General features: G+C 36.4%; 1 protein-coding gene across 2 annotated transcripts in view; it reads left to right on the plus strand.

Moving 5' to 3' along the window:
* The window catches only part of TMTC3 (transmembrane O-mannosyltransferase targeting cadherins 3), a 57,574-nt gene extending 38,799 nt beyond the window's left edge, over positions 1–18,775 (plus strand). The window contains exons 11-15 of one of the 2 annotated variants that reach the window (XM_019039402.3): positions 8,604–8,707; positions 10,217–10,386; positions 12,366–12,592; positions 14,603–15,406; positions 17,967–18,775. In XM_019039402.3, the coding sequence (XP_018894947.1) occupies positions 8,604–8,707; positions 10,217–10,386; positions 12,366–12,592; positions 14,603–15,406; positions 17,967–18,019 (1,358 nt within the window). In that variant the 3' untranslated portion in view covers positions 18,020–18,775. Of the gene's footprint in view, positions 1–8,603; positions 8,708–10,216; positions 10,387–12,365; positions 12,593–14,602 lie in introns of both variants that reach the window. The other variant, XM_019039403.3, reaches the window with a different exon arrangement.
* Positions 18,776–27,102: the final 8,327 nt, after the last annotated feature.

The following is a 27,102-nucleotide window of genomic DNA, read 5'->3' on the forward strand; positions in this document are numbered from 1 at the left end:
TTCTTTTCCAATTAAGGAGTGACATGTAGTGTTACTTGGCACCTCAGTCCAGTGTGTGTCATTACTAAGGAACCCCATCGAGGGTATGTTAATCCCTCCTAGCCAAGCAGTTACGTTATTAGAGGCCAGGAAGGGGGTGTCTGCCCAGGTAACAGGGTGAAAGAAAGGTGGATTTAGAAGATGGGCCTAATAGAGAGTAGCAGGTACAGATAGCAGGCAAAGTGAGAGAATAAGAAAAACCAATGTCCTACGAGAGTTGTAATGTACAACAGAAAGCATAGTAAGGAACAAATTATCTGGAGTGAATGGTGTCTGTGTCCAGAGCAGGATTCCCTCAGCCTCCTGAGTTATCTTCTTCAGCATCCCGCAGTTAATGTTTGGGGCTTGTGTCATTCAAGAAAACCGCATCTTCTGGGGCTGCAGGACCTGCAGGGTCGTTTCCTTCATTTCTGGTACCAGGTTGGGTCCTAGCGACACCATAGTATGGTTTGATGCATCATGCTGGAATCCATAGAGGACTTGAGGGGGTGTGAACACAAGCATATTCTCTTCCCCATGTCAACAAATCATTTGGACCACACCATACATTACTATTTACATCTTTCCATAAAACCACAGGTTTTATGTTTCGAAGGACTTTAGTGAAATGCTTTTCTATGGCTGATTGAAATTTATCATCTAAATTTTAAAAATTAAGGGTAAATAAGGCTTGTGCCAATAGTGTTGCAGGATCCTTACTCATATTCCCCCTTTTTTGTTTCTTGAGCATACTTTTAAGGGTAGAGTGGACACGTTCTACTATGGCCTGTCCTTGAGGGTTATAAGGGATACCTGTGGAATGTTGGATGTTCCACGTGTGACAAAATTGTTGACATTGTGAGCTGGCATAAGCCAGACCATTATCAGTTTTAATTTTTGTGGGCCACCTCATAAACACAAAAGTTAAGAGAAAATGTTTAATAACATATTGGGAGGACTCTTCAGGAAGAGCATGTGTGCTAATTAGGTGAGAATTGGTATCAATGGATACATGTATATCTAAGTTTTCCAAATTCAAGGATGTGAATAACATTTGTTTGCCATAACCGATTAGGTTCTAGTCCTCTAGGGTTAACACCTGTTGAAGGAGGGGACGTGCCTGTGAGTTGGCAATGTGGGCATTGTAAAATAATTTGTTTAGCTAGTCTTTGGGTAGGTTGAAATTGTTTAGTTAAGTTTCTTCAGTTTTGGTGGAAAAATTGATGCAATTGGGTGGTTTGGTCAAGCAGTGACGTCATAACTTGCAGGTCTGCTTGTTCATTGCCATAAGCCAGTGGGCCAGGCAGTGAGCTGTGGGCTCGAGTATGTGTGTTAAAAATAGGATATGTACGTTGATCCAGCAATTGCTGAAGTTGAAGAAAAAGTGTACACAGGTGGGCTCGAGAGTGGACTTAATGAGGGCTGTCTTAAGCTTCTGTAATAAATAGAGTAAGCAGAGTCATTAACAATATTGATAAGCTGAGCAGAAAAGGTCTCCAGGGCCAATATTAAGGCTCCAACCTCAGCTCTCTGAGTGCTGGTAAATCCAGAACAAGTGAGGGAATTATGCAGTTTCCACCAAATAGCCACTTATCCATTTTTACCAGAGCCATCAGTGAAAAGCGTTAAAGCATTGGGTATGGGGGAGTGAACTACTTGTGTAGACACAACTACTGGAGTACGAGAAAAGAACTGAAGTAGTTTGTCAGCAGGAAAGGCATGCTCTGCATGGCCTGCATAATCAGAGAGTGCTATCTGAAGATCTAGAGATAGGGGCAATATTGCTTCGAGTTGCTTTTTACTCAAAGGAATTCTTAATGACATCAGGGTCATAACTAGAAACTGATTGCATCATCTGCAGCCTGTATAGGTGGCTTTACTAACTAGCTGGATATAGGGAGATAGTGTTTTAGTCCCAGTACGTGAGCAAAAAACCCATCCCAGGAAGCATAGCCCTGGGGCTGTCTGTCCTATTAATCCTGTTAGGGAATGTTTAGTAGGGAAAACAAACAATTGAACTGAATATTGCAGGTCTGTGCAATCTAGTTGCCTCTGAGAAACAGCTTGCTCTATTTCTTCAATTTCCTTTTTTGCTGCAGGAGTTAAATACCTGAGAGAGTCTAGGGCTGTATTGCCCTTTAGGATAGAAAACAGGTTATGTAACTTATCAGTAGTTATGCCCAAGATGGGGCAAAGCCAATTAATATCACCCAGTAATTTTTGATAATCATTTAAGATATGCAAGTTGCTAGTATTTAATTTAATCTTTTGAGGTCTAACTGACCAGGAAGTTAGTTATGTATCCAAGATATTTTCAAGGAGAAGACAATTGTACTTTTTCAGGTGCTATGACTAAACCTCTTAGCTGTGTATTCTTTACGACAGAGGCATATAAACTTAAAAGTACTGGCTCCGTTGGGGATGCTAGTAAAATATCATCTATAAAATGAATAATCTTGTATTTAGGAAATTCTTTTCTACTTGGGAGCAAAGCCTGATTTACACGATACTGACACATGGTAGGACTGTTCAGCATCCCTTGAGGAAGCACTTCCCAATGAAATCAGTGAGCTGGCCTTTCATTATTGATAGCTGGCATTGTAAACACAAATTTTTCTCTGTCCTGTTCTGCAAGGGGAATAGTACAAAAACAGTCCTTTAAGTTCATAATGACTACAGGCCAATCTTGAGGAATCGCCACAGGGGAAGGGAGACCCTGTTGAAGGGGCCCCATAGGTTACAAATTAGCATTGATAGCCTGTAAGTCATGCAGAAGTCTCCATTTGCCAGACTTTCGGGAAATGATGAAAATGGGCGAATTCCAAGGGCTGTTTGACGGTTCTGTATGGCTGGCTTTTAATTGCTCCTCAACTAATTCATGGGACAACTAATTCATGGGCTCTTTGTAATTTTTCTCCCTTTAAAGGCTACTGTTCTACCCAAATAGGATTTTGTGAGAGCCATGTCAGGGGTAGGAGAGGAATAACAGTGGCCATTATTAGAAAGAGGTCTGCAGAATGACCTCAGTTAACCCTCTCATAAATGGGCTAGCAGCTGTTTTCTTTAATGCTTTTCCTTATCTCTTTATAAGTGCCGAAAGTAATGAGTTCATGTACCCCATTGCCTTGTTGATCTTGCATTGCCAGGCAGGCTAAGAGCTCCCTTTCTAATGCCGCTACCTAAGAGAGGGTCCCATAGCTATAGTGTATCCCTTGTCTTTCTTCCAATTTATTGGAGGAGGGGCCTCAGGCAAAACCTCCGTTTCCTCTTTGATATTTTTGCCCTTTACTGGTGGGGCTGAGGGAGAAGGAGGAGGTGGTAAGGTAGGTGACAGTTTCTCCTCCCTTCCCTTTTTAGGCTATTCTGTGTAGTGTGGGACCAAAACAGCCCTAACTAAGGGCCATAACATTAGAGATGCTACTGGGACCCGATATCCTTGGGCATGATGTTAAGATTTCTCCACACTTGTTCTCAGAGCCCTATGTCTAGCATACCTTCTTCTGGGAACCATGGGTTATGGGAAACAGCAGTTTGCATTATGTCCCTTAATTGAGCCTGCGAAACTGGGGCTCCACTAGCTTTAAGCAGCTGTTTCAGTACTTTTATATACTGTTTCTGTTGAGCTGACAACCACTGTCCCATGATGAAACCCTAGCCTGAACAATTCCCTTGAACTTGGAAATCCCAAGCGGGCACCAATGACTTACTGCGCAGTCTCTTAACCTTTGTTTTTGAGGGTTCCATCGCAATCCATTGCAGCCTTCCTCACACAGGGCACCACCTGCCGAGTCTGTCCCACAGACTCTGGCCGAGTGATGGATGAAAGAAGTACACTGACACAGTTATTTTGCGTGACAGCGTGGCTAGGGGACCGCATGGCTCAGCACCACCAAGAGAGTGCAGCAGCCACCAAGAGAGTGCAGCCCCCCTAAGCCAGCCCTGCTAGCATTTATTTAGTACAGATTTAATGATAAAGGCTTGGAGGAAACACAATTTGTGGGTAATGAACATTGTCGACCCCCCAAGTAGAGAGCAGTCCTGTGCATGAATGATCAAAGGTTGATTTCTAGAGAAAGGAGTAAACAAATTTATCTAGATAAATTCCTTTACATTCCCTTATCTACTCTTTCCTCTCAGACTCCTGATAAGAGAATCTGGCGGCCTTCAGCCATAATTCCCTTCAGAAGCTATTGCAAAACCTCCTGGCCTTCCAAGAAGGTTTGCATCTTTCCCTATAACTTTTTCTTACAACTTTTCCCACCACCCTGACCAAACTCCTACAGGAGGTGGCAAAAAAGTGATGTATAATGCAGGGAAGAAGGCTGAAAGAGAATGGATAGCAAATGGCTCTGTACGTATATTTGTTCATTGGGCACGTATTTGAGAATTTACCATGTGTCAAGACACTGTTTTAAGTGCTGGGGAATCCAGAAGAAATAAAACAAATTTCCTCCCTTCGTGGAGTTTCCATTCTAAATAAAGGCATAAACATAAGTAAACAAATACACACCACATGTAAATATATATAGATACACACACTCAAAATATATATATACACACACACACATATGCATGCACATGTGTATTTATTTATATGAAAGTGATAAAAGCTATAAAAAGGCATAGAGATTAGAAATTTTCAGAGAAAGTCTCTTCGAGATGATAATAAACAGAGCAACCTTCGTACATATACTCGTGTAATTTTGAGTATCACTGGCTATGCAGAAAACAGTGAAGAAAAGCAGGAAGATCATTTAGAAGGCTTTTGCAGTAACCCAAAGACATGATTGAGTTTTAATTTTTTAATAGCAATCTTGAAGTACATGTGACATACAATAGACTATACATGTTTAAAATATATAATTTGATAAGTTTCGGCATATGTGTATTATCAGTGAGACCATAATTACAATTAAGATACTGAAAATATCCATCAACCCCTCAAATTCCTTGGATCCTTTTCTGATACCTCCCTCTTACCCCTTTTCACCCCAGCCTTCTCTAAGCAAAAGCTTTCTATCACTACAGATAATGTGCTTTTTCTAAAATTGCGTATGAATGGAATTATACTCTATGGACTCTCTCTTTTTTTTTTCTTGGCTTTTTTACTCTGCACAGTTATTTTGATACTCATTCATGTTGTTGTATGAATCAAAAACCCATACCTTGGTATGGCTGAGTAGTATTCCTTCACGTAGATATACCACAGTTTGTTTATCCATTTACCTGTTGATGGATGTTTGGATTGTTCAGTTTGGAGCTGTTACAAACATGGCTGTTACGAACATTCATATACCAGTCTTTATGGATATATGTTTTCATTTCTCTTAGGTAAAAACCTGAGAGAAAAATGGAATGGTCATATGATTTCTGTATGTTTAACTTTTTAAAGGCTGCTAAATTATGTTCCAAAAAATGTATTTCCCACCAGCAGTATAGGAGAGCTCTCCTGCCTTTCTTAATTCTTCATTTGCTGAGAATTTTTAACACAAGTAAATGTTGGATTCTGTCAAATGCTTTTGTGCACCATTTGAGATGATGATAAGGTTTTTATTTTTTTTGTCTGTTACTATAGTGGATATCATCAATTGATTTCATAATGTTAAAACAACCTTGCCTTCAGTAATACACAATTTGATTGTGACTTATTATCTTTATTATATTTTATTTGTTAAAATGCTATTAGTAATTTTTACATCTATATTTATGAAGGATAGAGAGTTCCTAGGAGATTCCAGATATTTATAAATTTATTTTTTTAAATAAATTGATAATTTTGTGGACAGGAAATACTGAAACTCTACATAATTGCCTAAGCCATCAGTGTGAGAATACTTCACTGTTGGGCAGCTAATATTTCACTGTTGGGCAGCTGTGTATTAGTCATACACAGTTGCCTGAAAACTTCCCAGCCACATCACGTTTGCATCCCTAGGCAGGATGACTGAGATCACATGTGAACCAGTGTCTAATAACTACTGTCATTTCAAACAAATGGTGACTGTAAACCTGTGTACACAGGTGTTTGTTACTATTAAAAACGCATGCAAACATTCATGCAGGTAAGTTGATAACCTTTAGCAGTGAGGTAAGTTGCCTTCTAAACAAAGTTCCTTTGTTTTCCTAGTGAAAATATGATATTAGAGATGTGAGGAGAGATAAGAAATGAAAGAGACTCAACTAGGATTCTGGAAAAATTAACTGATTATAGAAACCTAGTATTGACAAACTGAGACTACATTTGAGATTTGTGAGGTCCTCATTTACCATTGAATTAAAAGCTAGATTGTTAACTCATGCTGCTGTTGTTTTGGATAGGTACTGGTAAGAGTGGGCTCGTTCTTTGAAGTTCCTTTAGTTTCTTTAGTCATTTAAATGTCATTGATTTTTTACATCTTGCCTTCTTTTCTTACCTTTTTTAAATACTTAAATTTATCTTAAAAGTGATACTATTTTCCCCTCTAGAATCTTAAAACTTTGTAAATTACAAAGAATTGCTTAGAAATTATGTCTTTCATTTTATTAGCTGTATTGAGTGGCCTTTTTGATGCTAAACAATATCTAATTGCATCTCTGCTCTTTGAAAACATAGGGCTGCTATACTCTAGTGTCTGAAGTCTACATTAATGACAATATCTCCTGGCCTTAATTCTAAGAGCATGATTTCAGTGGATAGTAATTCACCTCATTTTTTATCTAAGTATATAACCTCTTTCTCTTCTAACATTGGTTGGGGATAATTTCAATAACATTTTAAATACTCAGCTGGCATAATTACACTTTTATTTTAACAAATTTTCAGTTTATTCTTAAATTCTTAGTGTATAATTTTTTCAGGTTCTATGTACCTTAGCTTTTCCTAAATAACATTCTGAGCTCTATAAACATATGGTATGGATTTATCTGGTAAAAAAAAAAAAAAAAGAAAAAGATATAAAAGCAAAGACTACTCCATATTTTTAATTGACAATAATAGTACATATTCATGGGATATATAGTGATGTTTTGATACATATAATGCAAGCAAATACCCTGATCTAATCACTATACTGCATATTTTATATGGAATTGGTAATACAATGATTTTCAGCCCTGATTCTGCATCAGAATTGCCTTTGACACTTTTTATGAACGTATTTTTGCAGATTTCATTTCTGAACATTATGTTTTGATGGACCTAGGTGGGGCTGAAGTATCTGACTTTTTTTTAAACTACACGGGTATTCTGATTTGCAGCCAGAATTAAGAATGGCTAGTTTAAACGTTTTTTTTGCTTGACCCCTCCTGGCTCCATGAGACTCAGCAATACATCTAAAAAGAAAAAAATCAACTTCCTTACTCCTAAACTTATCTATAATCAAACCTGGACCGCATCTGCCAGTTTTTGTGCAGTGCACACAATTGCCAGCCTAAAACATTATATAGCAAGTTCTTAGGACTGTTACTCAGGGAATGCCCAAGATATATATGCTTGGCCCCTATGTGTCCTAGGAGTTGCAGGCAAAGAATTATTGCACAGTTGCAAAATAATTGGTATCACAAGGCAAGTAGTAATCATAATGAACCTTTTCATGTCTATTAGTTCATGTTGAGTATAAACTGTCTGATTTAAGATCTTCTACCTTCTATCATTATTCCAAACCTTTGAAATATTTACTGGCAAGTATATCTTTTTAAAAAGCTACTGTACAATGAATCCTCATCTCTTTCCTATTTCAACTACATTTTTTTTCCTAGCCCTGAATAAATTTGCTGGGATTTTTACTTTCCACATCAGAAAATGAGACATAAGTTCCTGACATTCTAAAATTAACACAACCTTTTAAAAAAATCTAAAATTAATTTTAAGGAGTTTATTATCATTTAAAAGAGCTGGGCCACTGCATCTTAAGTAATACTATTATCATTATGTTCCATTATACTCTCATTCTAGCCACAGTCACAAAAATTTTTAAAAATCGAATGGCAAAGTTTTTTTTCAGTCTCTTTGCCCCTGTTCCACCATGATGCATATTTGTTATAACACTTGAAATAATTCTAAAAATCCTGATGATTCATTTTACTTGTAGAGTTGAGCTGTACCTTTTGAGTGAATTCCTAAGCTATGAGATTAAGTAAATGGAAGCAAGCTTTAGTGTAGTAAAATACAATGAAGGAAGGTAATAAAAATTTCTTCATTACCTTTATCTCTGGAAGCAAGCTTTAGTGTAGTAAAATACAATGAAGGAAGGTAATAAAAATTTCTTCATTACCTTTATCTCTCTTATGTCTCAACTCTTCAAAAATCCATTCAAATAGTTTTTTCATGCCATGTATGTATTTTCTGTCTTTATATGCTTTAAGTAATTTTGTGTATACCATTGGTTTTAAGTTATAACAAGTTAAATTACAAGAACTTTAAGGAAGAAGCAGGACCTGTTGCCTGCTTTTGCATTTTTGCCTAGTGTGTTTGTTTCTGGAAATATGTCTTCTCATTAGTTACATTGAATACTTGTTTATATATCGAATACATTTAATCATTTCATTGAGTATATTGAATATATCAGTTGTATACTTGCCAATAAATGATTGTTTTAAAATTTTAGATGATATTGGTGCCCATATGAATGTAGGAAGAACTTATAAAAATTTAAATAGAACCAAAGAAGCTGAAGAATCTTACATGATGGCTAAATCACTGATGCCTCAAGTAAGTTGCCATAATTTATCTATTGTGTCATATCTATTAGATGTCCATATTGAATAGAATTATCTAGAAGGAAAATCTTTATCTTTTCTTCAGTTAGTTGATATAAAAGTAAGTTTTATAAAGAATTACATTTTTCTAGCTTACTTAATTTTTTTTTTTTTTGGAGACGGAGTCTTGCTGTATCGCCCAGACTGGAGTGCAGTGGCACGATCTCAGCTCACTGCATCCTCTGCCTCCCAGGTTTAAGTGATTCTTCTGCCTCAGCCTCCCGAGTAGCTGGGACTACAGGTGCATGCCACCACACCCGGCTAATTTTTGTATTTTTAGTAGAGACGGGGTTTCACCATATTGGCCGAGCTGGTCTCGAACTCCAGACCTCGTGATCTGCCCACCTCAGCCTCCCAAAGTGCTGGGATTACAGGCATGAGCCACTGCGCCCGGCTGTAGCTCACTTAATTTTAAAAATTGTTTTTATAGTCCATTTGTAAAAACTAAATTCATAAAGTATGAATTTTAGATATTCTTGATGATGAGTTATCAGCAAGTTAATGACTTTAAATAAATATAATTTTATTTATGTATATTAAGCATACAATTCAACATTATTCCTATCAAAAAATAAATAAAAGTGATAAAATTAGTAGATACATCTCTTACTATATTGTGTCCATCAGTTGTTAGAATAAGATTCATTAAATATAAGGTAGTATTGAAATTGGAAGATCTTACCCTATGTCAATTTTCATGTTATCAGCAAAATATTTCTGGGTTGTGACAGTAGGATAGTTAATTTATTCCAGAATACTAAGGACTCACTTGTCTGGTGAAGTTTGGAAATTAAACAGTCTGATTATTAAGTTAAGGTTTTTATAATACATAGTATACATGGATCCAGACTTCCAGTGAACACAATAAATTAGATATGATAAAAACCAATAACAAATACAATTTAACTGTTACAGTTAAGGATTAAAATAATCCTTAAAATGTCATACAGTTCAACTTTAAAAAAAAATTAACTATCCTATCACTATTAATATTACTATAAATATTATTACAATTGAGAAAACTTCAGCCCAACTTGAGCTATTTTTTGTGAGGACATAAGACTATGCCACTAATTTTACCACTTTGTTAAAAATAAATAATAAAAATGTAAAAGAAAACACACAAAAATGTGAATAAAAATATTTTACTTACAAGTATCCTCAAAAATGTAAATAAAATAGTACTTTGTGGCATTAAGGATATATTTTTTCATTCATGCCACCTCAGTGGATTATTAGCTTTTTATTTGTATCTGTCTTTTTCTGAAGTCAAACAAATCAGAACTTTTAGAAGTCAAGGTATCTTAGGTTTAGTCAAAACAGGAGTAGAACCCTGATCTCTCAGTCCAGTGTATTTTTTACACTATGTTCTGAGTTATTTTGAATTAGCCAATAGGAATATGTACTTTTGATTTTTGATACTGAAATATCAAATCATGAAAATGCCTTTTCTTCTAAACAGATTATTCCTGGTAAAAAATATGCAGCCAGAATTGCCCCTAACCACCTAAATGTTTATATCAATCTGGCTAACCTGATCCGAGCAAACGAGTCCCGACTGGAAGAAGCAGATCAGCTGTACCGTCAAGCAATAAGCATGAGGCCCGACTTCAAGCAGGCTTACATTAGCAGGTATCCCAGTTCAACTTTAAGCTATCGTTATGGAATATTGAAACTGCATCTCCATGTACATTTTGAATGAATTGGCTTTTTTTGAAAAAAAATTATGTTTTTACTAATCTTACTTAGCAACCAAGTGCATAGAAGGGCATAACTTTTTAGACTGACAGTCAGATTTTATTGATTTGAAATTAAGGCAAGGGGAATCCCTAACTTGTAATAGCCAACTTAGGTTTTGTATTAAGGAAAGGGTAGAAGCAGCTCTGTCTTAGTTTCATTTTCTTCCCATCACCAAAATTGTTCTTTTCCTATTTAAATTAAAACTTGAAACTTACATTTTATAATAGTTACTTCTAATATCAAACTCTCAGGAACTTTCTTGTTTTTTAGAGTTGATTGGTTATTGATGCCTTTGACACAAAGAAAACATCTTGGTTCTCAGCAAAAAAAAAAGTTTTCTGGCACCACATGTTAAAACTTCATTTATTTTCTCATGTATGTGTTGTCATTTGTATTACTTTTGAGGAAAAATGTGTTTTTAAACTTCGTTTTGTAGCCTGGTCCAGAAAACTAATAGTAATTTGTAACATTTTTTCCTTTGGGGAAAGTACATTCTGAATTTAAGTTTTAGAGATAAAATCTGTTTGTAAGTCGGGGTTGTCTTTGTTCCGCCGTGCCTATTGAGTTTATTAGCGGGTTGTATCTATAAATAACACCTGTCATGTATTAATTCATAAAGAACTATTCAACAATCTCTACATTAAAAAAATAATATTTTGGACAAACATTCATTCTAGAAGTGGTTTTAATGAGAATATTAATTGTTGTTCCTTTTATTTTATTTCTGTGCTGATACTATAGGAAAGAGTAGTATTATAAGAACAACTCTCATATCACTACTTAAATATTATTTGTACATATGTAAAAATAATTCTTTAAGCAAAATTACTTTTTAAAATTTTCTAACAGAAAATAGAACCACACTAGAAAGATTTATACAATGGTTTCTTAACTGGTCCTCAATTCTAAGTGTGTTCCTCAAAGTTATCTACAGGTCAGATTAATCCCTCCCACTCTACCTGTTCAGCTTTTTTTTAGTCCTTTTTCTGTTTGTTTGTTTGTTTGTGACAGAGTCTCGCTTTGTTACCCAGGCCGGAGTGCAGTGGTGTGATCTCGGCTAACTGCTACCTCTGCCTCCTGGGTTCAAGTAATTCTTGTGCCTCAGCCTCACTATTAGCTGGGACTACAGGTGCGTGCCACCATGCCTGGCAAATTTCTGTGTTTTTAGTAGAGACAGAGTTTTGCCATGTTGGTCAGCTGGTCTCCAACTCCTGACCTCAAGTGATCTGCCCACCTCAGCCTCCCAAAGTGCTGGGATTACAGGAACGAGCCACCATGCCCAGCTTTTTTCTTTTTTTTTTTTTTTTTAAGAATGGTCATATTATAAGAAGACATTGATGAGGACTAAATTAATATAAGAAGGGGTTACAGATGTTTAATATTTTGGTTTTTTGCATAGTGAGCCTTCTATTATACATTCAAATATTGGAATTTCTCTTACCACTACTATATGTCATTTTTTTCTTCTAATGCTGTTATTTTGTCACCTGACAAATTCATTAATCTCTCACTCTGGCTAGCCGCCCTTTTTCTGATGCAGTTTAGTCTGTCTCCTTTTAAGATAAAGTCAAAGAATATATTTGCTCTGTCCTCCTTCCTGGATTCCTCCTGATAGGTTGCCCTCTGAAATCAGGCATAATTTTTTTCTTCTTAAATAATATTTGAAAATATATCAAGCCAAATATACTGAACTAAGGAGTTCAGATTTGAGGACAGTTTCAAAGAGTTGTTTTCGAAAGAGAGTTTTTTAAGAGTCTGAGTTAAGAGAAAAAAAAAGCTGTATGTGGAAAGGCTTAAAACTTGGCAAAAATTGTATCTACAAACTGAGATGGTAATGTTGTAAGTAAAGCTTGTGTTTGATTTTTCCACAGAGGAGAATTGCTTTTAAAAATGAATAAACCTCTTAAAGCAAAGGAAGCATATCTTAAAGCACTAGAGCTGGACAGAAATAATGCAGATCTTTGGTACAACTTGGCAATTGTACATATTGAACTTAAAGAACCAAATGAAGCCCTAAAAAACTTTAATCGTGCTCTGGAACTAAATCCAAAGCATAAACTAGCATTATTCAACTCTGCTATAGTAATGCAAGAATCAGGTATGTTTTCTCAAAATATTTCTGTTTATACAAATTGTAGTTTATAATATAATAAGACCTTAATTTAACTTTATTACCCATAGCAAACACTTTATGTATTGACAGTTTATAGCAATACTGTGCTTAACTGATTTATAGAAAGAATATTTAAAATACTTGAAGTAAACTATTTTCAAGTAACATGCATTCTAACATATGATAATACTGATTTTTAATTCTTCTGGCATGTGTTAAGACTAATTTTTCAGGCAGTCTATTAAGCAACATTAACTATTTTGTCATTTTATATACATAAACATAATGTAACTTATATATAAACTCTCCAAATAATATGAACTTGTGAAATTTTTTACATAATTGGCTGTGAGGAGCCAAGAGCATATGTTTTCAAAAAAATAGCATTTTATTTTCTTTTGATTCATAAGAGCAAATACTTTTGGCACCATTTTATATCCAGTTTTACTACGTTTTCTGAGATATTGTTGTAATTTTTTATATTTCCTATAATTTAGCAAAACTAAATTATTAACCACAGTAAATCTGGATCCTTCATCCATATTTTATATAGGAATTTCAGTTCTGCCTCATAAGATAGTGTATATGATTTATAATCTTTTTAATTTTTAAGTTAGAAAAATCTATTATAATGTTTAGTTATTTCTTAGATACATTTCATAAAACTTTTGTAAAATATGAAAGAATCATAAAGTCATAGTATTTTAGAGCTAAAGAGGACCTTTGAGTTTGCATTTGCCAGTCTTCTGTTTAGTAGAGTGAAAACCAAATAGATTTTATGACTGCCCCAAAGTCATATGGCTAAATAGGTAACCCAAGATAAGAACTGAAGCCTCCTGATTTATTTTCAAATTTTCTTTATCCATCGTGCTGCCAAATAAAAGAATAGAGAGAAGTCTTTATGCCTGGTGTCCAAAAAAGTATAAATTTGGAGAAAAGCTAATATTTTTGTAAGGTTTTCTACCTTGATAATCATGAAGGATGCTCATTATTCAACACAAGATTATACTATAAGGTTTGTAATTGTAGAACTCGAACTTTTTTGTTTTTTGGGGGTTTTTTTGGCAATAGAAATTATCTCAATGGAGATTTGTTTCCTGCCAGGCAGTGGCTGATGCCTGTAATCCCAACACTTAGGGAGGCCAGGGTGGGGAGGATCACTAGAGGCCAAGAGTTTGAGAATAGCCTGGCCAACATAGTAAAACTCTGTCTCCACAAAAAGTTTTAAAATCAGCAAGAAATGATGGCTCATGCCTGTAGTCCTAGCTACTCGGGAAGCCAAGGTGGGAGGATTCCTTGAGCCCAGGAGTTTGAGGTTACAGTGACCTGTGGACACAGCACTGCCCTCCAGCCTGAGTGACATAGTGAGACCCTGTCTCAAAAAAAAGAAGATACATGTTTCCTAAATCCTAATTTTATAGCCCTATATTTAATGGTATGTTTTTGTCCTTGAAACATTCCTAAAACTTTGAAGTAACATTTTTTAAAATGTGATACAGTCATTCTGAAGCTTTTTTCTACCCAGTAGTAGTTACTATTTGCTGAACATTTTTTCGATATATATCATATAATTATTAGAAAACTCAGTTAACCCAGAGAAGTTAAATAACGTGTTCAGTGTATAAAGTCATAATGTTATCAGAATCAAGATTGAATACATGTCTTTGTTGGCAAATCCCATGCTTCTTTTTCTGAATTCTCTATTTCCCTTCTATTTCCAATTGAATTCTAAATTATAAGAGACATTTCTCTCCTTTTGGTTTCTGAAGCACTGTTACTGCTTTAAAGGAAAAGAAATAAGCTATCTTTTTACTGTTTCAAATATTTTGCTTTTCTTATGAAGACTTCGAGATTTTTGCTTTCTACTTTTTTTAACTATGGAAATTAGTTATTTTGAAGCTGTCTTTTTGTAATCTAAGTATTTGAAAATGGCTTTGTTCCTCACATTTAATTATTTTATTAACAATATATTTTTTCTTTAAAAAAACTTTCTAGGTGAGGTTAAACTCAGACCTGAAGCTAGAAAACGACTTCTAAGTTATATAAATGAAGAGCCACTAGATGCTAATGGCTATTTCAATTTGGGAATGCTTGCCATGGATGACAAAAAGGACAATGAAGCAGAGATTTGGATGAAGAAAGCCATAAAGTTACAAGCCGACTTCCGAAGTGCTTTGTTTAATCTGGCTCTCCTGTATTCCCAGACTGCAAAGGAATTAAAGGCTTTGCCAATTTTGGAGGAGTTACTCAGATACTACCCTGATCATATCAAGGGCCTCATTTTAAAAGGAGACATTCTGATGAATCAAAAGAAAGATATACTAGGAGCAAAAAAATGTTTTGAAAGGATTTTGGAGATGGATCCAAGCAATGTGCAAGGAAAACACAATCTTTGTGTTGTTTATTTTGAAGAAAAAGACTTATTAAAAGCTGAAAGATGCCTTCTTGAAACACTGGCATTAGCACCACATGAAGAATATATTCAGCGCCATTTGAATATAGTCAGGGATAAGATTTCCTCATCTAGCTTTATAGAGCCAATATTCCCAACCAGTAAGATTTCAAGTGTGGAAGGAAAGAAAATTCCAACTGAAAGTGTAAAAGAAATTAGAGGTGAATCCAGACAAACACAAATAGTAAAAACAAGTGATAATAAAAGTCAGTCTAAATCCAACAAACAATTAGGAAAAAATGGAGACGAAGAGACCCCCCACAAAACAACAAAAGACATCAAAGAAATTGAGAAGAAAAGAGTTGCTGCTTTAAAAAGACTAGAAGAGATTGAACGTATTTTAAATGGTGAATAACATTAATATTTATCGTGACAATGTATGAAAGAACATCAATCCGTATCATGTGATTGCTTTTACTGGGAGCTTTGAAAAAAAGTTCAAGGGTTCCTAATGGTCAATCATGAGCTGCCTTGAAGTAGGATCAAAATAAGATTTTCATTAAAGACCTGTATTATCCCAGGATGTATATTATGTATCGCTGTTTTCAGAGTGTGGGTGAATATAGCAGAAATATTACAGCGGAAGTGACAAATTTACAACTTTTATTATAGAAAGAAGGTGTTTCTGGCAATGTAGTCTTTACTGCTCTCAATTAAAAATAATTTTGAGGCCTGAATGATAATCCCTTGAAGACAAATCCAACATGTGCTGGTTTATTCTGTTAATTCCCATTTATTTGCCTACTTCATTTTTCTTGCACCTCTTAGAATCTAACTATGAATTGAAAACACTTAAGTAATTCTGTTTAATCAAGGGATTTGCACTACAAAAGAATACTGGCTTTTTTTATGTTGTATTCCTTAGTTGAGTTTTAGAAGGAATGCTTGATGAAACATTTTAAAATAAGTCATGACATGTTAGCTTGAGAATGTATTTTCATAATTGTATACTTGTTTTTAACTTTAAATGCAATTTTTAATCGGGTAAAGTTTGACACATGTATAGCTACATACACACATTTTTAATGGTGCTCATATATACTGTATTTTTTGTTGTTTGATTTTACTTATTGAGAGTGTCACAACATGAATCACATAATCATGATTTTTTTTTTTACTTTTACTCCCCAAATTATTCATGTTTCTTAGATCGTAGTCATTGAGAAGTCCCAATAACTCTAAACTTTTGAGTTATAACGTAGTAAACTTCTCTTTCATCTTTGTGTTAGCTCTGTAGTCTTAACCTGGATTTTAATTTTTTTGTTTCCAAAGTCACAATTGAATTATTCTTAGATACCTTAAGCCACTGAATTCAGTTCTGTTTGACTGAAAGCAAAACAATGTGGCAGTTTATTTTCAAACACTAACTTCTTGATATTTTGTTATGGTATATCTTTTTATTAAATATTTATTTTGACTAAGCTTTCATAAAATATTTGAAGCTATTTTAATCATCAAGTATGGAAAACAAATTACTATTGCATTTTCCTATATATGCATATATTATGGATTAACCAGAATTGTATCATTTTTGGCCTAATGTCTGGATATAAAAGATAATTAGCCTACTATAGTATTAATAAATTTTTCAGTTGGTTTGGGCAGATTTAAACCTGAAAAATAGGTTAAAAAGTAGTTACAAATTAAACTTACTAATTTAAACCTGATTTTTTTTTCTTGAATTAAAGTACATTTTAAATGAGCTTTATAATACCTTAAAAAGTTGGTTCTAATTTAAAATATGAAAGCTCTGGCTACCATCCTGGGATAGTAATTTCTAATTATGTAGTATTTCAAAACTATATATTTTTTAGATCCTTTGAGATAACTAATTTCTAATTATATATGTTTCAAAAACCATATCCTGTAATTTTTTTAAGAATTATTTTATAAATAGGTCATAAGATACATAAGACCCACTCTTACTAGGTTCCCTAAGGATCTGCCATAGATTTTTTTTTTTTTTAGGTAGTTTAAAGCAAGCACTGATACCAGTGGGAGTTGGTCTTGATCTAGGAGATTCTGTTAAGCATCCAAACAATGCCTAATTTCAGTTCTTAGGTTATGGCTTGTGACTCCAGATAAAAGATGGAGAATACCTCATGTACTGTGACTTGAAAATGAATTCTTAAAATTCTTATGCTCTCTCCATGTATCTTTCTTAAGGAAAAGTTTCTGAGTGTGATCTCTTTTGCCATAGTATCAAGTGGAGGGTAGTTCAGAAAAGTTAATAGGAAATCTTTTGTGACAGCAGACTATAATAGAAGTTTGAGTAATATTTTAATAAATTTATATAATTCAAATGATAAAATGTATCTTACTGTTATCCAATGATTTTTATTAAAAAATTACCTTATTAGAACTGTGCCTATTACATAAAAAGTGCTCATGTATTTGAATTTTAAATAATTTATTTAAATCAAGACCACCATAAGTAATTAATAATTTAATAATTGTTTTAAATCACTGGTTTTCAACCCTCACTTCATATTAGAATCATCTGAGGACTTTTAATATGGAATCCACCTCATAACAATTAAGTCTAAATTTCTGGAAGATGGAGCCATGCTTGTTTTTCCAAAAGCTCTTTGAGTGATTCTAATTTGTAGTCAGAGTTGAAGACCACTGCTCTAAATTAGTGCAGGAAAATCCTTTTATTTCTCCCATGTTAACTTTTAAAACTAGTAATGTACCCAGTTAAGTTTTGATGGTTTAATTTCCACTAAAGAACATATTCTTCTAATAACTAGCATTTATTACATGAAATTTAAGAGTTTAAGTAAGTTCCATCAAACTAGCCCTTGTGTAAGATTATTATTTCTTCTCTATAACTTCAAAATAGATATTTCATTCAAACTGTTCAGGTGAGAAAAGATAATGGATTTTTTTTTTTTTCCCCCTCTGGAGCTGCCTGTTCAGTGAGATGGAGGAGGTGGGCACATTTGAGGTCAATTCACTAACCTGTGGTTCAGAGTTCTGATCATATGGAAGTTTGGAAAAGAGAGCTTATCACAGGTTTGTATGCTGGTGAATGGATAGAGTTTTAATTCTCACTGTCTCAAAAGAGAATCAGCTCTCCAGCAGTTCTAGAAAAGCTTTGACAATGCCCAAGGGGCAGTGTTACCTTACTCCTTCACTGCTTCTTAGAAAGTAGAATTAAGTTTCTGGAATTGCACCTACATGTTTTCTTATTAACATTCGGAATTGGGAATATTAATTTTTCCAGTGAGTAGTTTTCTGAAATTGGTAACTTGGAGAGTAAAATAACGTATTTTGCTTTTCAATTTTGTGTTTGTTTACTTTTATGTAAAAATTTGGTATGTGAATTACACAGTTCTAATAAAACCTCATGCCTTTTCGTTACATCTAATTTGAACTCTCAACTTCATGTTACAGAATGCTTTAAAGATGCTTTAATGAGAAGTATTAAGAAAATATATAGATTTGTATGTCAGTTTATACTTCAGAAATCCATATATTTGTCATATTTATTTTTTTAGAAACCTCCTAATTGGATAACTAGATGGTATTTAAAATGAATGCCCAAAAATATCTTGTACCTTTGTCCAAAAGTTTATCTGTTGGAAGCCGTCAGCCATTCATGTAGAGAGTTTTAAGAAAATAATTTAAAATTGTATGCATTTTATATTTCTGTGGTATCTGTGTACCATATTTCTAAGTATTCATTATTAAATTGGTACTTCTTAAAACCATAACCTGGCTTGCCTTTTAGTGTTAAAAAAAATACAACATTGTATATAGAGATTTCTTCTTTTATGAAGAAGAGCTGACGTAATTTATTAGCAGTGATCTGAGAAAGACGTTAAATAAGTTTCTGAGAGTGATACATTTTCAAACATGAGTGACAACCACCAAATTAAGAAAAGGAAACAACTCAGACTTGGAATTTTATACGAATTTCATTTCTATATGTGCCTGGTATTGCCTCTGGCATAACTTAGAGGAAGTTGTTCTACCTATATGTCCTCAGTTTCTTCATCTACAAGTTGGGAAAAACATTTTCCTCTTACAGTTGTGAAGAGGATTTATATATTTATATGATATATTGTATATATTAATATATTTAAATTGCTTAGAGTTTCTAGCACATAGCAAATAATATTAGTTATTAGTATAAACACAAGACTTAAAGTCTTGGATTTGATGCATATGACTTAATTTGTATTTGTGCTAGTAGCTGTAATGTCAGTGACAGGATAACAAGCAAATGATTAGAAATCTAATAGTAATGCTTGTTCCTTAGCTATCTATGCTAACAAGTACATAGATAGCCTAAGATAAATTATACTTAGGATGAAGCTAAAATGCATAACTGAGACACCTTAAAATTGTACTACCTTGTGCTGTTCACCGCCATCAGGGAGGTAGCATAAAATGAAAAATAAAGCCTGAAGACTGGATCCAGGCAAATTCATGTTCTTTCTTTGTAACTCACTTTCTTCGTCAACATTTCTGTGACTCAATGGATAGCATATTTCCATCAAGTAGCACGTATAACGTGATGCTTTCATGTTTCTGCCTTAAATAAAATAACCCTCAAAAAACCATTCTAGTTTGCCCTTTCTTAAAGACGCATGGTCAAAATTTTGTCTTTATTGCTTGCCTCCATGGTTTAGTTTCAAATATTGGGACCATACACTGACTAAACAAACCCATACTAAAGTATAAATGATGGGTGAATCTTATTAGTCATATCAAAGGTTAAGTCAAGTGAACCCCTTTCTTTGTAAAGTTTCAGGCAGTAGAATGGGTTTTGTGGATGTGGCGTTTCTCTACCATTCTTGCTTTCTAACTAAATTAGGTCTCAAAAAGCTAACTGCAACAAACACTTCTGACCAGGTAACTGTTTTGGATTGGCCCTGACAGGCCAGGTTACTGACCTTTGAGAGTGGAATTGAGTAACCAGATTGTTAGCAGAATCAGATCTAGTTTTAACAGTGATATGTGTAAAAGTCCTGGGCAGTGGACAGCATGGAAATTGTTAACATGATTTCCTTTATGACTATTTGCTTCAGTGATCTATAGTTTTCATTGCAGGCTTCTTTTTCTCTGCCTATCACTTAAATACTAGTGAATACTAGTGTTCTTTTTCCACTCCTCTTTTTCTCTTTCTGTGGTGCAGTAGTTTTAGCTGTATATATTCCAGATCTCTGGCCCAGATTTTCTCCAAGCCCCAGAACTGTGAACCCAATGGTTTACTAAGCATCATATTCTCAGGCATTCATTGCCCCCAACCTCTTCCAAATGCATGGCCAGTGGATAAAAAGTTTACTGTAAGAAAGAAAAAAAAGTATGTACAACGTGAAGCAGGGAAGAGACGTAGGGGAGAGAGACCAAAGGATTATAAAAGCTTGCCAATGGTTTACCTACTCAAAATAATGACAAAGTTTAAGGGCAAATAAGCATGATTATGGGCTTAGGTTAAAACAAATAGTGCAAAAATACATAAAGACTCTGCACCTCGTGGCCTATAATCCCAGCACTTTGGGAGGTCGAGGTGGGCAGATCACTTGAGCTCAGGAGTTCGAGACCAGCCTGGCCAACATGGTGAAATCCCATCTCTACTAAAAATACAAAAATTAGCCGGGCGTGGTGGTGCATGCCTATAGTCCCAGCTACTTGGGAGGCTGACGCAGGAGTATCACTTGAACCTGGGAGGTGGAAGTTGCAGTGAGCTGAGATCGCACCACTGCACTCTAGCCTGGGTGGCCAAGGGAGACTTTGTCTCAAAAAAAAAAAAAAAAAAAAGGATCTAGAACTTTTAAACCATCAGAAGAAAATTCTGATGGAATATAATGGGAGAAGGGAAAATTTAGAAATGCAGTACTACAGAAGCTGTTAGACTTAATTAATATAGCAATAATTACAGTGAATAAACGGGTTAAATAACAAAAAGGGGCTCTTGATGTTTATGTTTGAATATTTAATATATAACATTTAATTATAAATGTGTTATAAAGCTTCAACAATATGCTATTTCAAAACACACGATATAGAGAAGTTAAAGAATAAAAGCATGACAGTCTAACAGGAAATATGAACCAAAAGCAAGCTAGTGTAGGAATTTTAATATATGACAAGATAGAACTTAAAGCTAAAGGGAAGAAAAGGAATAAGGGAAAAATGAATAATGTGTACCGGTGGAATAATAGAACAAGAAGATATGTTTATCATAAATACATATGCCACCTAATGATAAAATCTAAAAATAGATCAAGCAACAATAGACAATAGTACAAGACAGTAGATAAATCAAAAAATGTAACTGGAGATTTTAACAAAACCCTTGAAGAAACTAATGGATCAAGCAGAAAGAAAAATCAGGTGTCCTAAGGCTTAAACAATAAATAATGGTAAGTTTGAACTATAAATTTGTATGTAATTTTACAATTGATGCAGAGATTATGCCTTATTTCTTAATACTTATAGGAGAAGTAGAGTAAGTATTAGACCACGAAAGAAACCTTAGTAAATTCCGGAATACTATGACCATAATACAACAAAATTAGAAATCAATACCAAAAGAGTGGAGGAGAACTTCTTCAGGGAGGATATAGTTGGTCATGGCATGCCAAAATTCTCACAGCTACAACTATTTTTTTAAAAGACACATTAAAGGGCATATTTTAAAATATATTGGAGAGTTACAGCCAGGTGCAGTGGCTCACATCTGTAATTCCAGCACTTTGGGAGGCTGGGGAAGGTGGATTGCTTGAGGTCAGGAGTTCGAGATCAGCCTGGCCAACATAGTGAAAACCTGTCTCTACTAAAAATACAACAATTAGCCAGGCGTGGTGATGCCTGCCTGTAGTCCCAGCTGCTCAGGAGGCTGAAGCACAAGAATCACTTGAACCTGGGAGGCGGAGGTTGCAGTGAGTCAAGATAGCGCCACTGCACTCCAGCCTAGGCGACAGAGTGAGACCCTGTCTCCAAAAATAATAATAATAAATAAAATGAAACAAAATAAAATGTATTAGAGAGCTACGAATAAAAGCAATTAGAACCATGAAAATTAAAATCCAGAGAAAAGAGTCCTTCCAAGGAGAGCCATTCGCCACTTCCAGCTAATTTCTTCTTTTGGAGCATTTCCAAATTCTGCATATGGAATGAAACTTTCGATTGTCCTGAGCAGAGGAAACTTACCAGGAGAAAGAGAAACTGGCAGAACTTTGGGTAATCACGTGGGAATGGCATTATATATTGAAAACTAGAAGAGACCAAACACAAGGCTGGTTCATCCCATGAGCTATATACTGAGTTCTCCATTGACACAGGAGATTGTTGGCCTTGACTGTAAAAGTACAGTAAAATCTCCCATATTTTTGCCTTGCTATGGTGACAAAATCCTGTAGAGGGGAGCCTGCATCAAACCTAAAACTGATCTCTCTTGTACCCCATATATACTTATCTGATTTTGAGTTACATATCCAAAAATGCAGAAAAATATGACTAATAAGACAAAAATAGCAGCAGACATACCAATTATCCAAATAAATACTAAGGTTACCAAATACTTTAAAATAACTATAGTAAAAAGAAAAGACTATTAGGGCATTCTTGCATTGGTGTGGAAAAAAAACCAGACTGAGTAATTTATTTTAAAAGAGGTTTCATTGGCTCACAATGTATAAGCATGGTGCTGGCATCTGCTTGGCTTCTATGGAGGGCTCAGGGAGCTTTTACTTATGGTAGAAGGTGAAGCAGGAGCAGGCACACCATATGGCAAGAGCAGGAGCAATAGGAGTGGGGGAAGCACCACACACTTTTTAAACAACTAAATCTCATGATAACTCACTCACTAGTGAGGAGTTCACCAAGTGGATGGTGCTAAACCATTAATAAGAAATTCACCTTTATGGTCCAGTCACCTCCCACATTAGAGATTACAGTTGAACATGAGATTTGGGGGGACAAATATCAAAATTATGTCAATCCATCCCTGGCCCCCCAAATTTCATGTTCTTCTCACATTGCTAAATATAATCATCATGCCTCCCCAATAGTCCGCAAAAGTCTTAACTCATTCCAGCATTAACTCAAAAGTTCCAGGTCAAGTCCCTTCTACCTATGAGCCTGTAAAATCAAAACAAATTATTTACTTCAAAGATACAATGGAGATACAGACATTGGGTAAACATTCCCCTTCCAAAAGGGAGAAAATGCCCAAAAGAAAGGAGCTACAGGCCCCTTACAACTGCGAAATCCAGCAGGCCCATTGTTAAATCATAAAACTCCAACATAATCTCCTTTGACTCCATGTCCCATATCCAGGGCACACTGATATGAGGGGTGGGCTCCCAAGACCTTGGGCACCTCTACCCAATGGAGCTTTGCAGGATTTAGCCCCTGAGGCTGCTCTCATGGGTTGGAGTCAAGTGTCTGTGGCTTTCCAAATGAAGGGTGAAAGCCTCCAGTGGATCAACCATTTTCAGGCCTGGAAGACACTGGTCTTCTTCCCTTCCCACAGTTTAACTAAGCAGTGTCCCAAGTGAAAATTCTGGGTGGGGCCTCCAACCCCACATTTCCCCTCTGCACTACCTTAATAGAAGTTCTGTGAGGGCTCCACCCATGCAGCAGGCATCTGCCAGGACCCCATGGTTTTCCATACTGATATGGTTTGTCTGGGAGGTAATTGAATCATGGGGGCAGGCCTGTCCTGTGCTGTTCTCATCACAGTGAATACATTTCATGAGACCTAATGATTATATAAGGAGAAGTTTCCCTAAACAAGCTCTCTTCTCTTGTCTGCCACCATGTGAGATGTGCCTTTCATCTCCTGCCATGATTGTGAGGCCTCCCCAGCCACATGGAACTAAGTCCATTAAGCCTCTTTCTTTTGTAAATTGCCCAGTCTCGAGTATGTCTTTATCAGCAGTGTGAAAACAGACTAATACAGTAAATTGGTACCAGTAGAGTGGGGTGCTGTAAAAAGATACCCAAAGATGTGGAAGCAACTTTGGAACTGAGTAACAGGCAGAGGTTGGAACAGTTTGGAGGGCTCAGAAGACAGGAAAATGTGGGAAAGTTTGGAACTCCCTAGAGATTTGTTGAATGGCTCTGACCAAAATGCTGATAATGATATGAGCAATGAAATCCAGGCTGAAGTGGTCTCAGATGGAGATGAGGAACTTGTTGGGAACTGGAGCAAAGGTGACTCTTGTTATGTTTTAGCAAAGAGACTGGAGGCATTTTTCCCCTGTCCTAGAGATCTGTGGAACTTTGACGTTGAGAAAGATGATTTGGGGTATGTGGCAGAAGAAATTTCTAAGCAGCAAAGCATTCAAGAGGTGATTTGTGTGCTGTTAAAGGAATTTAGTTTTTAAAGTGAAAAAGAGCATACATGTTTGCAAAATTTGCAGCCTGACAATGTAGTAGAAAAGAAAATCCCATTTTCTAAGGAGAAATTCAACCCAGCTGCAGAAATTTACGTAAGTAACTAGGAGCCAAATTAATCCCCAAGACAATGTGGAAAATGTCTCCAGGGCATGTCACAGGTCTTCATGGCAGCCCTTCCCATCATGGGCCTGAAGGTTTAGGGAAAAAAAAAATGGTTTAGTGGGCCAAGCCCAGAGTGTCTGTGCTGTGTGTAGCCTAGGGACTTGGTGTCCTGTGTTCCAGCCACTCCAGCCATGACTAAAAGGGACCAAGGTACAGCTCAGGCCATGGCTTCAGAGGCTACAAGCCCCAAGCCTTCACAACCTTCACAACTTTCACATGTTGTTCAGTCTGCAGGTACACAGAAGTCAAGAATTGAGGTTTGGGAACCTCCGAGTAGATTTCAGAAGATGTATGGAAATGCCTGGATGCCCAGGCAGGTTTGCTGCTGGGGCAGGGCCCTCATGGAGAACCTCTGCTAGGGCAGGACAGAAGGGAAATGTGGGGTTGGAGCCTCCAGACAGAGTCCCTACTGGGGCACTGCCTAGTGGAGCTGTGAGAAGAGGGCCACCATCCTCCAGAACCCCAAATGGTAGATCTACCAATAGCTTGCATTGTGTACCTGAAAAAGCTGTGGACACTCAACACCAGCCCATGAAAGCAGCCAGGAAGGAGGCTGTACCCCAAAAAGCCACAGATGCAGAGCTGCCCAGGACCATGAGAACCCATCTCTTGAATCAGTGTGACCTGGATGTGAGACATGGAGTCAAAGGATATCATTTTGGAGCTTTAAGATTTGACTGCCCTGCTGGATTTTGGACTTGCATGGGGCCTTTAGCCCCTTTGTTTTGGCCAATTTCTCCCATTTGGAATGGCTGTATTTACCCAATGCCTGCAGCCCCATTGTATCTAGGAAGTAACTAACTTGCTTTTGATTTTACAGGCTCATAGGTGGAAGAGACTTGCCTTGTCACAGATAAGACTTTGGACTGCAGACTTTTGAGTTAATTCTGGAATGAGCTAAGACTTTGGAGGACTGTTGGGAGGGCATGATTACTTTTGAAATGTGAGAACAAGAGATTTGGGAGGGGCTGGGTTGGAATGATATGGTTTTACTGTCTCCCCACCCAAATCTCATCTTGAATTCCCAAGTGTTGTGGGAGAGACCCTGTGGGAGGTAATTGAATCATGGGGGCAGGTTTTTCTTTTGCTGTTCTCATGATAGTGAATAAGTCTCATGAGATCTGATGATTATACAAGGGGAGTTTCCCTGCACAAGCTCTCTTCTCTCATCTGCTGCCATGTGAGATGTGCCTTTCACCTTCTGCCATGATTGTGAGGCCTCTCCCACCACGTGGAACTGTAAGTCCATTAAACCTCTTTGTTTTGTAAATTGCCCAGTCTTGGGTATGTCTTCAGCAGCAACATGAAAACAGACTAATGTATACATTCTCTGAAATCTAGGTGGATACTGCCAAGCATCCTCCTCCCTTGCACTCTACATGCTCACAGGCTTAAATTAACACCACGTGAAAGCTACTAAAGCTTATGGCTTATGCCCTCCAGAGTGGTGACCAGAGCTATGGCTAGGCCGCCTTGAGCTGTGGCTGGAGCTGGAGCAGCTGAGATGTGAGGAGCAGTGCCCTGAAGCTGCACGGGACAGCAGGCCCTGGGCCTGTCCAGTAAATCATATCTTCCTCCTAGGCCTTTGGGCCTGTGAGGGGAGCAGCTGCCTCATATATCTCTGAAATGTCTGCAAGGCCTTTTTGGCTTTGATGGCTACAAGCACCATTTTCTTGGCTACCAGCACCTGGTTGTATTTTAGTCCTGCAAATCTCTCTAGCAAGTGGCTGCTCCTCAGCCCACTTGTATTACTCCTCTGATAATGCTTTTTCCTTCTCTGCCACATGTCCAGGCTGCAAATTTTCAAAACTTTTATGCTCTGCTCCCCCTGTAAATGTAACTTCCAACTCTTAAGCCATTTCTTGGCTCCCTTATCTGAGCTAGGCTATTAGAAGCAACCAGGTCAATCTTGAACACATTGCTGTGTAGAAATTTCTTCTACCAGATACCCTAAATCCTCAATCTTAAGTCCAAACTTCCACAGATTCCTAGGCCACGAACACAATTCAGTCAAACTCTTTGCTAAGGCATAACATGTGTGACCTTTGCCCCATTTCCCAATAAGTTCCTCATTTCCATCTGAGACTTTGTCAGCCTGAACTTCACAGTTCATATCACTATAAGCATTTTTTGTCACAGCCATTTAACCAGTCTCTAGGAGGTTCTAAACTTTCCCCCATCTTCCTGTCTTCTTCTGAGTCCTCCAAACACTGTTTGTTACCCAGTTCCAAAGTTGCCTCCACATTTTCAGGTATCTTTACAGCAATGTTCTGCTCCTCAGTACCAATGTTCTGTATTAGGCCATTCTTACATTGCTATTAGCAATACCTGAGACTTGGGTAATTAATTTAAAAAATAGGTTTAATTGGCTCATGGTTCCTCAGGCTGTGCAAACATGGTGGTGGCACCTCCTTGGCTTCTGTGGAGGCCTCAGGGGACTTTTACTCATGGTGGAAAGTGAAGCAGGAACAGGCGTGTCACACGGTGACAGAAGGAGCAAGAAAGGGGGAGAAGCGCCAGACAT

The sequence above is a fragment of the Gorilla gorilla genome, chromosome 10 (genome assembly GCF_029281585.2).
Source record: "Gorilla gorilla gorilla isolate KB3781 chromosome 10, NHGRI_mGorGor1-v2.1_pri, whole genome shotgun sequence".
NCBI lineage: Eukaryota > Metazoa > Chordata > Mammalia > Primates > Hominidae > Gorilla > Gorilla gorilla.